Genomic DNA, 12,500 nt, shown 5'->3' on the forward strand with positions numbered 1-12,500 from the left:
AAACAAGGGGCACCACCAAGCAAGCAGCACTATGAAGACCAAGGAGCTCTCCAAACAGGTCAGGGAAAAAGTTGTGGAGAAGTACAGATCAGGGTTGGGTTATAAAAACATATCCCAAACTTTCAACATCCCACGGAGCACCATTAAATCCATTATTTAAAACATGGAAAGAATATGGCACCTCAACAAACCTGTCAAGAGAGGGCCGCACCCCAAAATTCACAGACCAGGCAAGGAGGTCATTAATCAGAGAGGCAACAAAGAGACCAAAGATGACCCTGAAGGAGCTGCAAAGCTCCACAGCGGAGATTAGAGTATCTGTCCACAGGACCACGTTAAGCCATACACTCCACAGAGCTGGGCTTTACGGAAGAGTGGCCTGAAAAAAAAAACCTTGCTTAAAGTTTTAAAAAAAATAAGCAAACATGTTTGGTGTTCACCAAAAGGCATGTGGGAGACTCCCCAAACATATGGAAGAAGATACTCTGGACAGATGAGACTAAAATTGAGCTTTTTGGCCATAAAAAAAACACTATGTCTGGCACAAACCCAACACCTCTCATCACCCCGAGAACAGCATCCCCACAGTGAAGCATGGTGGTGGCAGCATCATGCTGTGGGGATGTTTTTCATCTGCAGGGACTGGGAAAATGGTCAGAATTGAAGGAATGATGGATGACGCTAAATACAGGGATATTCTTGGGGGAAACCTGTTTCAGTCTTCCAGCAATTTGAGACTGGGACGGAGGTTCACCTTCCAGCAGCACAATGACCCTAATCATACTGCTAAAGCAACACTTGAGGGGTTTAAGGGGAAACATTTAAATGTATTGGAATGGCCTAGTCAAAGCCCAGACCTCAATCCAGTTGAAAATCTGTGGTATGACTTAAAGATTGCTGTATACCAGTGGAACCCATCCAATATGAAGGAGCTGGATCAGTTTTGCCTTGAAGAATGGGCAAAAATCCCAGTGGCTAGATGTGCCAAACTTATAGAGACATACCCCAAGCGGCTTGCAGCTGTAATTACTGCAAACGGTGGCTCTACAAAGTATTGACTTTGGGGGGTTGAATAGTTATGCACGCTCAAGTTTTCAGTTTTTTTGTCTTATTTCTTGTGTGTTCACAATAAAAAATATTTAGCATCTTCAAAGGGGTAGGTAGCCATGTTGTGTAAATTAAATGATACAAACCTCCCCAAAATCCATTTTAATTCCAGGTTGGAAGGCGACAAAATAGGAAAAATGCCAAGGGGGGTGAATACTTTCGCAAGCCACTGTAGCTCAGTGTTTATTAAAAAAAAGATCAAAAAATGGACTGTGTTAAAGGAAATCTTGAACCCCCCCCTTTAAATGAAGTAACTACACGATTGTCTATCAAATTTGATGAAAAGTAGACTTTTGTTTCTGCAGGTAAAGGGAGGTTATTGACCATGTGCAACCAGCCTCCCCTCCCTACTTTCAAAAAGAATTACCGTCCCAGAAGAAGTGTGGAAAAGTCTGATCACAGGAACTGAATTCTTCTCTTTCTTGTTGATTAAGAAAATAAAGGATACTTATTTTGCATATATGAAGAAGCAGCACCTGTAGCGGGGGGGGGGGGGTATGGGGGTACTGGGGTCATGTCTCTGCCCCACAGTTCATTTTGGCTGCCCAAACATCCACTTCTCTTTCTATCTTCTTTCTCTCCTTGGACTTGCTCTCTCCCCCTCTGTCTTTATTTTCCAAAAAGGTGTTGTGAAGCACATTTTATGTTGATATACATATATAAATATATATGCACACATATATTTATATATATATACATACTGTATATATACTGCATATATATACATTTTCCCTCTTGCATCTCTTTTTTTCTTTTTCTTAATTCCACAAAAAGTGTTGAATCTCAAATCCACGTGTCCTTGCCCTTTTCACTTATCCTTGTGTTGTTTAGTTCCCCAGGTACCAGGACTGAAAAAAAGAGCAAACATTTTCAGATTACATATGAATGGCGGATATTTTTCATTGACATTCAAAGAAGACAATAAGAAAACATTGTTTCTCTAGATTTTCACATCTGAGTACATTGCAGATTATCACAGTCAATGTACAGGTAACTGCCCAAATAACGGAAACACTTGATTAAATGAGGGATATTAAGTATATTGAAAGCAGGTGTTTGCACACAGGTGTGGTTCCTGAGTTATTTAAGAAATTAACGTCCCATCATGCTTAGGGCCATAAAAATGCTGGGCAGGCCATTATTTTGACTACCATGGCAAGGCCCCAATCCACAGGGCAAGAGCAGGGCCGGTTTAATGCAGGGGCTTATCAGGGCTGAAGCCCCTGGGTCCAGGCCTGTGGGGAGCCCAAGAGGCAGCCTAAAAAAATCCTCAGATGGGGTGAGGAGAGGAGGTAGAGGCCCACGTGGGTAACTGGGCGGCCCTGCCTTGATTGGGTAACTGATTAATACACATTTTAAAAATTAACTGCATAATAAATGTGACTGCTCAATTGTGTGAGTCTGTGCTCAAGCCGTAGTTTATAAAAGAACAACTGTGAATTCAGTTTTACCAGAAGCATATAAGGTATCTGCCAACATTAAGGAAACACCAACATGGGAACTCTATCAGGTGGCGAGAAAGGAAGGCCCAGGAAAATAATGAAATACTCCAGCTACCCAATACTGTTCACTCTGCTTCTGCACGGCAAGAGGTACCGGTGCATCAAGTCTGACACCAACAGGCTTCTGAACAGCATCCACATGCCATAAGACTGCTAAATAGCTAACTAAATAGCTAACAAAATGGATGCACAGACTGAGTCTGAGTTGACCCTTGTATTTTATTCTTATTTTTACACTGTCTCTATGCACAATCACAGGGCCCTACACACTACACACTACACACACTGATACTCTAACACATAAAAACACTCACTTTATCATTTTCTCACACATACATAATATGCACATACAGTTATCCTGCCTCTACACACACCCACTAACATACAATCATCATATAACCTACGCTGCTGCTACTCTGTTAATCATATATCCTGATGCCTAGTCACCTTACCCCTAAATCATTTTGCACGCCCAATTTTTCATTTTTATCTACCTCTGTCACTCCAGTATCCCTGTCACCTTACCCCTAAACATATCTACCTCTGTCACGCCAGTATCCCTGTCACCTTACCCCTAAACATATCTACCTCTGTCACACCAGTATCCCTGCACATTGTAAATATGGTACTGGAACTGACCCTGTATATAGTATGCTTACTTACTTTATCATGTTCTTATTATTTCTTGTTTTTATATATTGTGTGTTTTTGTTCTACCTTGATATTTTTATAATTACATTGTAATTGATTACTGCATTGTTGGGTTTAGAGCTCGCAAGAAAGGCATTTCACTGCATGTGACATTAAAACCTGAAACTAAAGTATCTTAAAAGGATGTTGCGCCACCACAAGCTGCCAGAAGAGCTTCAATTCCCCTTGGAATAGATTCTACAGGTGGACCTAAACCATGCTGGGAAAATGCACCTCACACCATAACATCCCTTGTTTACTCAAGTGTTTTCTTTCTTTTGGCAGTTACAGGTATGTCTACAGTCAGGAACACTGCAGTTTGGGCAGCATGCGAGACCAACATTGGCTACAGCTTGTTCCTTTGTGGCCATTGACATACAGTGCCTTCGGAAAGTATACAGACACCTTGACCATTTCCACATTTTGTTACATTACAGATTTAATCTAAAATGGATTGAAATGCATTCCAGGTGACTGGAATGAAGCTTGTTGAGAGAATGCCAAGAGTTGCATCAAGAATGCCAAGCTGTCATCAAGGCAAAGGGTGGTTACTTTTAATAATTTGTTAAACACTTTTTTGGTTACTACATGATTCCATGTGTTATTTCATAGTTTTGATGTCTTCACTATTATTCTACAATGTAGAAAATAGTAAAAATAAAGAAAAACCCTTGAATAACTAGGTGTGTCTAAACTTTTGACTGACACTGTATTTATAGTATATATATATATATATTGGCTCCTAATATTGTACAATCTGTGTGTCGCTTCATTGGCCTGGGCTATTGTTTGTTTGAATTCAATACCAGGTTGATCTCATTTTGTGATGTCAGAGTAGCCAATCACTTCGGTAATTTGTGTGGTATTAAAAAAGATTCAGCTAATGTCTTCTGTCATGCAAATGATGTAGAATTGCATGAAATGTGTTTTTAAGAGGCTGATTTTTTTTCATACACTGCAAAAATGATTCCCATGTGTAGAAATCCTAAAAAAACGCTTCTGCTCAACTGTAGCCTATGCCACATGGCAAACATTATTGGCTTTATTATAAAGGGTATTTTTCTTCAACAGTAAATTTACCACGCATCAAATTGCATCTTGGTGGACGGGGGGTGTTAAGAAGAAAAAAACAAAGCCCAGGGGGCCTATGATTTCTTAATCCGGCCCTGGCTACGAGTGGTCACTGAATGGTTTGATGAGCATGAAAACGATGTCAACTATTAGCCATGGCCGTCTGTCACCAGGTCTCAACCTAATTGAACACTTATGGGAGATTCTGAAGCGGAGCCTGAGACGGCCTTTTTCACCATCACCAACAAAGCACCAAATGATATCATTTATTGTGGGAAGAATGGTGTCGCATCCCTCCAATAGAATTGCAGACACTTGTAGAATCTTTGCCAAGGTGCATTGAATCTGTTCTGGCTCGTGGTGTCCAACACCCTATTAAGATACTTTATGTTGGCGTTTCCTTTATTTTGGCAGTTACATGTGTCGTATGATAAACAGTTGAACTTTTATGTCTACATCAAGTGCATAAATTCAACATAATTATGTTTTGCTTCAACAATTAATATTAAGAGGGCTAAGAATTCCTGTCAGTGTGTTGAATATTATTATGCAATTGTAAACCCTGTGCGTGAGTGTGTGCGTTCACAGCGCATGTCAGTGTATTGAACATTATTATGCCATTGTAAACCCAGTGCGTGAGTGTGTGTGTGTGTGTGTGTGTGTGTGTGTGTGTGTGTGTGTGTGTGTGTGTGTGTGTGTGTGTGTGTGTGTGTGTGTGTGTGTGTGTGTGTGTGTGTGTGTGTGTGTGTGTGTGTGTGTGTGTGTGTGTGCGTGAGTGAGTGTGTGCGTTCACAGCGCATGTCAGTGTTGTTTTGGGCCTACTGTACAGTATGAGACGCCATGTGAATAGTAGTGATTGTGAATAATGCATGACCAGGGTAGTTTTGTGGCCAATTCCACAGTGCTTTATTTTCACAGTGTTCTGCAATCAGTGTCTTCTCCACTAATGGGGCCCAAACACTTCCAGTCAGGACGACCAACCAAATGGAGCAATTAAAAATAATATGGAGTAAAAGAGCTGCTACAGCAAGAAAGATCCCAGCAGGATTCCACCCAAACCTTTAAATAAACATACTAGGACTTTGGCATTTGCCTGCAGACCACTGAAATCTTACAAAAACAATTGACAGGTCTGAATCAAATAAAACACAACATGTACCCTCAGCCCCCATCTTAACATTTTCCACCAAGGTTTATGTCATTTTAACAGCCCTCAAACAGACCTATTTAACTGCACCCAATTGTACTGATTTAATCAAGTTTAAAAAGGAAACTTCTTGCCTATTCCTTGTTAATGCTCAGAGTGATACCTTGTAGTCCATGGCTCCAGTCTCTTAACTCCTGCCTGCCCACTGTTCACCAGGCACACACACACACACACACACACACACACACACACACACACACACACACACACACACACACACACACACACACACACACACACACACACACACACACACACACACACACACACACACACACACACACACACACACACACACACACACACACACACACACACACACACACACACACACACACACACAGAGAATGATAACACACGCACACCGCAGTGAGCCTGCTAGTATGCTTATAACCTCGATGTAGTGGCGCTTCATCATTCACAGATGTCCAAATTTGTACCTACTTATCACTGTATTCTGTGGGAATGAGGAGTGAGCTATGGAGCTATGGACAGACTCTTGGAAAAACGTTGAAATGGGGTTTGGAAACAAACTGCTGAGCAGGGTCAGGAGAAACCAAGCCAAAGCCACATTAAAGAGGCAGTATTGTAATTCAGTGGAGTTGCCTGGCTCATAGGAAAGGCCACAATGGAGGTTGCCAGTCAAAGCAGGGGGCGATGAGGGTCTGTGCCAGGGGAGTGAACTCTGGAGGGCCCCTTTGCTTGTTGAGTCTATGGGGATAGAGCCTACAGTAATGACTGGAGCTGCTGTCTTCCCTGTGTCCATACAGCTGAGCTCTTAAAGAGTGCAGAGGGTAAATGCCTATACTGTAGGCTACAGGCACCATAACTTAGCAATTGACAAAAAAATGACTGCAGCATTCAACACAGTGTCCAGAGCCTTCTACTACTGGCATAACTTAATCAACAAATGTGTTGAGTTTTGGATCTCATCTATGTAATGAATTAAAATGGCCGCATGCCATTCCAGTATTTTGGAAGGGGGGGGAAATATACAATCTACCTCCGCTCTCAAGAAGCCAGTCATGATTCAATATATTTTGAGTTTACGTTATAGAAACACAATACTTGCCTCAGTGGGACCCGGCAATTTACATTGTGAATTCCCCCCTCTCATTTAGGCATTTCTGTGGCAACCTCCTGGGTCTCTCTCTTTACAAATAAGCATAAGCTTTGCCAGACCTCTCTGCATTGGGCTCAGACTCCTTCCTCAAAACAGAACATGTCTCTCTCTTTACAATATATTGTAACAGTGATGAACTGGCTTTGCAAAGGCCCAGATTTAGGTCAATAGCAGCAGCCCGAGGCCTGGAGTCACAGAGAGCCCTGAGGTTGTGCTGACATTACGGCCAGTGGAGCTGGAGCAAACAACCAGCTGTGTCCAACTCCTCTTCATACTTGGGAAAGGAAAGACACATCTTTAACGGGAGCGATATGGACATGTAGTAGTGAGACTGTAGACTGTTTGAAGATGCAGTAGTACTGGCCCTATAGTCCAACAAAGCAGTGCACAGGCCAAACCAGAGCACAACACACTATCAGCGACATATTAAAGTGTGAGGCTACAGTATATCAATAAAGTAAATCCCTCAATTATTCATGGACTCCCATTGTAACAATTCATGTAACTATGAATGAACTTTGGACAGCAGTGAAGGGTGGGGCTGTTGAGCAATCAGTGAAGCAGTAGTGGGGCTGTTGAGCAATCAGTGAAGCAGTAGTGGGGCTGTTGAGCAATCAGTGAAGCAGTAGTGGGGCTGTTGAGCAATCAGTGAAGCAGTAGTGGGGCTGTTGACCAATCAGTGAAGCAGTAGTGGGGCTGTTGAGCAATCAGTGAAGCAGTAGTGGGGCTGTTGACCAATCAGTGAAGCAGTAGTGGGGCTGTTGACCAATCAGTGAAGCAGTAGTGGGGCTGTTGACCAATCAGTGAAGCAGTAGTGGGGCTGTTGACCAATCAGTGAAGCAGTAGTTCACTCTATGACCTCTTGGTAGAAGCCTCTCTCCCATACTACTCATTTCTTCATAACCAATTCATGGTAAATACATTCATCCAATTGCCTGTGATATGAATGTCGCATCTCAACAGTGTAACATGGCAATGAGTATAGTTACTAATATAAAAACAAATGAATACAAAATGTTGAAGACATCTTAAAGTTGAAAGTAAAAGTCCTTTAGGTCCCTTAAAATGTTATGATTTAATGGTGAATTACGAGGAAATAGGAATTACATTTAGAGAACGGAGCAGGTTCCAAATATGCTGCAAAGAAAAATAGATAGTCTTATAATTTCTCTCTTTTGTTTAGGAAAGGCGTTCACCTTTTCTTTCAGCACTCTTGTTGCATAACTTATTTAATTAACTTCATTATTTGCATATTATACACGCTTCCGAGGAACCAAAATAACATTTTAGTGATTGGAAAGACAAGCAACCGCAGCCATTCAAGGTTAACTGTGGTGAGTGTCTCACTCCAAAAACAATATTTTGTTTCTTGCAAAATGTTTCCCCCGGTGGGGAAAGTATAGCTATGAAAATACAGAGCTGGGACAGAGCTCCACAGTTAGAGGGTAGCAGGAGAGCTCCACAGTTAGAGGGTAGCAGGAGAGCTCCACAGTTAGAGGGTAGCAGGAGAGCTCCACAGTTAGAGGGTAGCAGGAGAGCTCCACAGTTAGAGGGTAGCAGGAGAGCTCCAAAGTTAGAGGGTAGCAGGAGAGCTCCACAGTTAGAGGGTAGCAGGAGAGCTCCAAAGTTAGAGGGTAGCAGGAGAGCTCCAGTTAGAGCAGGAGAGCTCCACAGTTAGAGGGTAGCAGGAGAGCTCCACAGTTAGAGGGTAGCAGGAGAGCTCCACAGTTAGAGGGTAGCAGGAGAGCTCCACAGTTAGAGGGTAGCAGGAGAGCTCCAAAGTTAGAGGGTAGCAGGAGAGCTCCACAGTTAGAGGGTAGCAGGAGAGCTCCACAGTTAGAGGGTAGCAGGAGAGCTCCACAGTTAGAGGGTAGCAGGAGAGCTCCACAGTTAGAGGGTAGATGGAGAGCTCAGCAGTTAGAGGGTAGCAGGAGAGCTCCACAGTTAGAGGGTAGCAGGAGAGCTCCACAGTTAGAGGGTAGCAGGAGAGCTCCACAGTTAGAGGGTAGCAGGAGAGCTCCACAGTTAGAGGGTAGCAGGAGAGCTCCACAGTTAGAGGGTAGCAGGAGAGCTCCACAGTTAGAGGGTAGCAGGAGAGCTCCACAGTTAGAGGGTAGCAGGAGAGCTCCACAGTTAGAGGGTAGCAGGAGAGCTCCACAGTTAGAGGGTAGCAGGAGAGCTCCACAGTTAGAGGGTAGCAGGAGAGCTCCACAGTTAGAGGGTAGCAGGAGAGCTCCACAGTTAGAGGGTAGATGGAGAGCTCAACAGTTAAAGGGTAGCAGGAGAGCTACCCAGTTAGAGGGTAGATGGAGAGCTCAACAGTTAGAGGGTAGCAGGAGAGCTCAACAGTTAGAGGGTAGCAGGAGAGCTACCCAGTTAGAGGGTAGCAGGAGAGCTCCACAGTTAGAGGGAAGCAGGAGAGTTCAACAGTTAGAGGGTAGCAGGAGAGCTCCACAGTTAGAGGGAAGCAGGAGAGCTCAACAGTTAGAGGGTAGCAGGATAGCTCAACAGTTAGAGGGAAGCAGGAGAGCTCCACAGTTAGAGGGTAGCAGGAGAGCTCCACAGTTAGAGGGTAGCAGGAGAGCTACCCAGTTAGAGGGTAGATGGAGAGCTCAACAGTTAGAGGGTAGCAGGAGAGCTCAACAGTTAGAGGGTAGCAGGAGAGCTACCCAGTTAGAGGGTAGATGGAGAGCTCAACAGTTAGAGGGTAGCAGGAGTGCTCAACAGTTAGAGGGTAGCAGGAGAGCTCCCCAGTTAGAGGGTAGATGGAGAGCTCAACAGTTAGAGGGTAGCAGGAGAGCTCAACAGTTAGAGGGTAGCAGGAGAGCTCCACAGTTAGAGGGTAGCAGGAGAGCTCCACAGTTAGAGAGAAGCAGGAGAGCTCAACAGTTAGAGGGTAGCAGGAGAGCTCCACAGTTAGAGGGTAGCAGGAGAGCTCAACAGTTAGAGGGTAGCAGGAGAGCTACCCAGTTAGAGGGTAGATGGAGAGCTCAACAGTTAGAGCGTAGCAGGAGAGCTCAACAGTTAGAGGGTAGCAGGAGAGCTCCCCAGGTAGAGGGAAGCAGGAGAGCTCCACAGTTAGAGGGTAGCATGAGAGCTACCCAGTTAGAGGGTAGCAGGAGAGCTCCCCAGTTAGAGGGTAGCTGGAGAGCTCAACAGTTAGAGTGTAGCAGGAGAGCTCAACAGTTAGAGGGTAGCAGGAGAGCTCCACAGTTAGAGGGAAGCAGGAGAGCTACCCAGTTAGAGGGTAGCAGGAGAGCTCCACAGTTAGAGGGTAGCAGGAGAGCTCCACAGTTAGAGGGTAGCAGGAGAGCTCCACAGTTAGAGGGGAGCAGGAGAGCTACCCAGTTAGAGGGTAGCATGAGAGCTACCCAGTTAGAGGGTAGCAGGAGAGCTCCACAGTTAGAGGGAAGCAGGAGAGCTACCCAGTTAGAGGGAAGCAGGAGAGCTCCACAGTTAGAGGGTAGCAGGAGAGCTCCACAGTTAGAGGGTAGCAGGAGAGCTCCCCAGTTAGAGGGAAGCAGGAGAGCTCCACAGTTAGAGGGTAGCAGGAGAGCTCCACAGTTAGAGGGTAGCAGGAGAGCTCCACAGTTAGAGGGTAGCAGGAGAGCTCCACAGTTAGAGGGTAGCAGGAGAGCTCCACAGTTAGAGGGAAGCAGGAGAGCTCCACAGTTAGAGGGTAGCAGGAGAGCTACCCAGTTAGATGGTAGCAGGAGAGCTCCCCAGTTAGAGGGAAGCAGGATAGCTCCCCAGTTAGAGGGTAGCAGGAGAGCTACCCAGTTAGAGGGAAGCATGAGAGCTACCCAGTTAGAGGGTAGCAGGAGAGCTCCACAGTTAGAGGGAAGCAGGAGAGCTCCCAGTTAGAGGGAAGAGCTCCAGTTAGAGGGTAGCTCCACAGTTAGAGGGTAGCAGGAGAGCTCCCCAGTTAGAGGGAAGCAGGAGAGCTCCACAGTTAGAGGGTAGCAGGAGAGCTCCACAGTTAGAGGGTAGCAGGAGAGCTCCACAGTTAGAGGGTAGCAGGAGAGCTCCACAGTTAGAGGGTAGCAGGAGAGCTCCACAGTTAGAGGGAAGCAGGAGAGCTCCACAGTTAGAGGGTAGTAGGAGAGCTACCCAGTTAGATGGTAGCAGGAGAGCTCCCCAGTTAGAGGGAAGCAGGAGAGCTCCCCAGTTAGAGGGTAGCAGGAGAGCTCCCCAGTTAGAGGGAAGCAGGAGAGCTCCACAGTTAGAGGGTAGCAGGAGAGCTCCCCAGTTAGAGGGTAGCAGGAGAGCTCCACAGTTAGAGGGTAGCAGGAGAGCTCCACAGTTAGAGGGTAGCAGGAGAGCTCCACAGTTAGAGGGTAGCAGGAGAGCTCCACAGTTAGAGGGAAGCAGGAGAGCTCCACAGTTAGAGGGTAGCAGGAGAGCTCCACAGTTAGAGGGTAGCAGGAGAGCTACCCAGTTAGAGGGTAGATGGAGAGCTCAACAGTTAGAGGGTAGCAGGAGAGCTCCACAGTTAGAGGGAAGCAGGAGAGCTCCACAGTTAGAGGGTAGCAGGAGAGCTCCACAGTTAGAGCTGGAGAGCTACCCAGCTGTCCCCTCAACGCAGGACACCATTGTACTGACCTCACTGGCCTTACACTGAGTGTTCAAAACATTAGGAACACCTGCTCTTGCCATTACATACACTAAGCAGGTGAATCCAGGTGAAAGCTATGATCCCCTAATGTCACTTGTTAAATCCACTTCAATCAGTGTAGATGAAGGGGATGAGACAGGTTAAAGAAGGATTTTAAGCCTTGAGACAAATGAGACACGATTGTGTATGTGTGCCATTCAGAGGGGAACGGTCAAGACACAATATTTAATGTAAGTGCCTTTGAATGGGGTATGGTAGTAGGTGCCAGGTCCACCGGATTGAGTGTGTAAAGAACTGCAACGCTGCTGGGTTTTTCATGCTCAGCTGTTTCCAGTGTGGATCAATAATGATCCACCACCCAAAGGACATCCAGCCAACTTGACACAACTGTGGGAAGCATTGGAGTCCACATGGGCCAGTATCCCTGTGCAACACTTTCAACACCTTGTAGAGTCCATGCCCCAACGAATTGAGGCTGTTCTGAGGGCAAAAGGGGAGGTGCAAACTCAACATTTGGAAGGTGTCCTTAATGTTTTGTACATTCTGTGTATATTATTATATTACTATGCTGCCTTTGAGGCATTATGATGTTATATAAAAAAAAACTTACTACTATCCAAAAGAAAATGATGCGATAATTAAAATGTAAATAGTGACACACACACACACACACACACACACACACACACACACACACACACACACACACACACACACACACACACACACACACACACACACACACACACACACACACACACACACACACACACACACACACACACACACACACACACACACCATGCACTGGAGCAGGTTTTCAATTCTAAGCCTGAGCAATCAATCCCAGCTTTTTTGCGCAGTGGACGGATCGCTAGAAGAATGACTAGAGCTGGATAGGCTTGGCTGTTTCTTTCCCACTCCCTGAAGTCCAAGTGCATCCTGCAATTACATCATGTCTGGTTTCCCTTAGCAACCAGACAGTCCTGGACGTGACCATCCTGAATAGGCTCCTCCATCCCCTCCCCCTCCCCTCCTCTCAGTTATCTGCAATTTTTCTAACTATTGACCTTTTTCACAACTGCCACCAGTTTGACGCCAAAACATTGACGACAAATACATATTAAAATAGTGAAATAAATAAGTGTGTATAAAATATAAAAGGATATTTCATGTTAAACACCA

The 12,500-nt window shown here is 45.1% G+C and overlaps 1 protein-coding gene across 7 annotated transcripts in view; it reads right to left on the bottom strand.

Annotated features, from left to right (window-relative positions):
• LOC118359172 (nuclear factor 1 C-type-like) overlaps nucleotides 1–12,500 on the bottom strand; it is a 151,500-nt gene that overhangs the window by 8,623 nt on the left and 130,377 nt on the right. For all 7 annotated transcript variants that reach the window (XM_052480466.1, XM_052480464.1, XM_052480468.1 and 4 more), the window contains one exon: nucleotides 1–1,955. This exon is cut by the window's left edge and continues 8,623 nt beyond it. In XM_052480466.1, the coding sequence (XP_052336426.1) occupies nucleotides 1,935–1,955 (21 nt within the window). In that variant the 3' untranslated portion in view covers nucleotides 1–1,934. The remainder of the gene's footprint in view (nucleotides 1,956–12,500) is intronic.

This window comes from Oncorhynchus keta, chromosome 26 (genome assembly GCF_023373465.1).
Source record: "Oncorhynchus keta strain PuntledgeMale-10-30-2019 chromosome 26, Oket_V2, whole genome shotgun sequence".
NCBI lineage: Eukaryota > Metazoa > Chordata > Actinopteri > Salmoniformes > Salmonidae > Oncorhynchus > Oncorhynchus keta.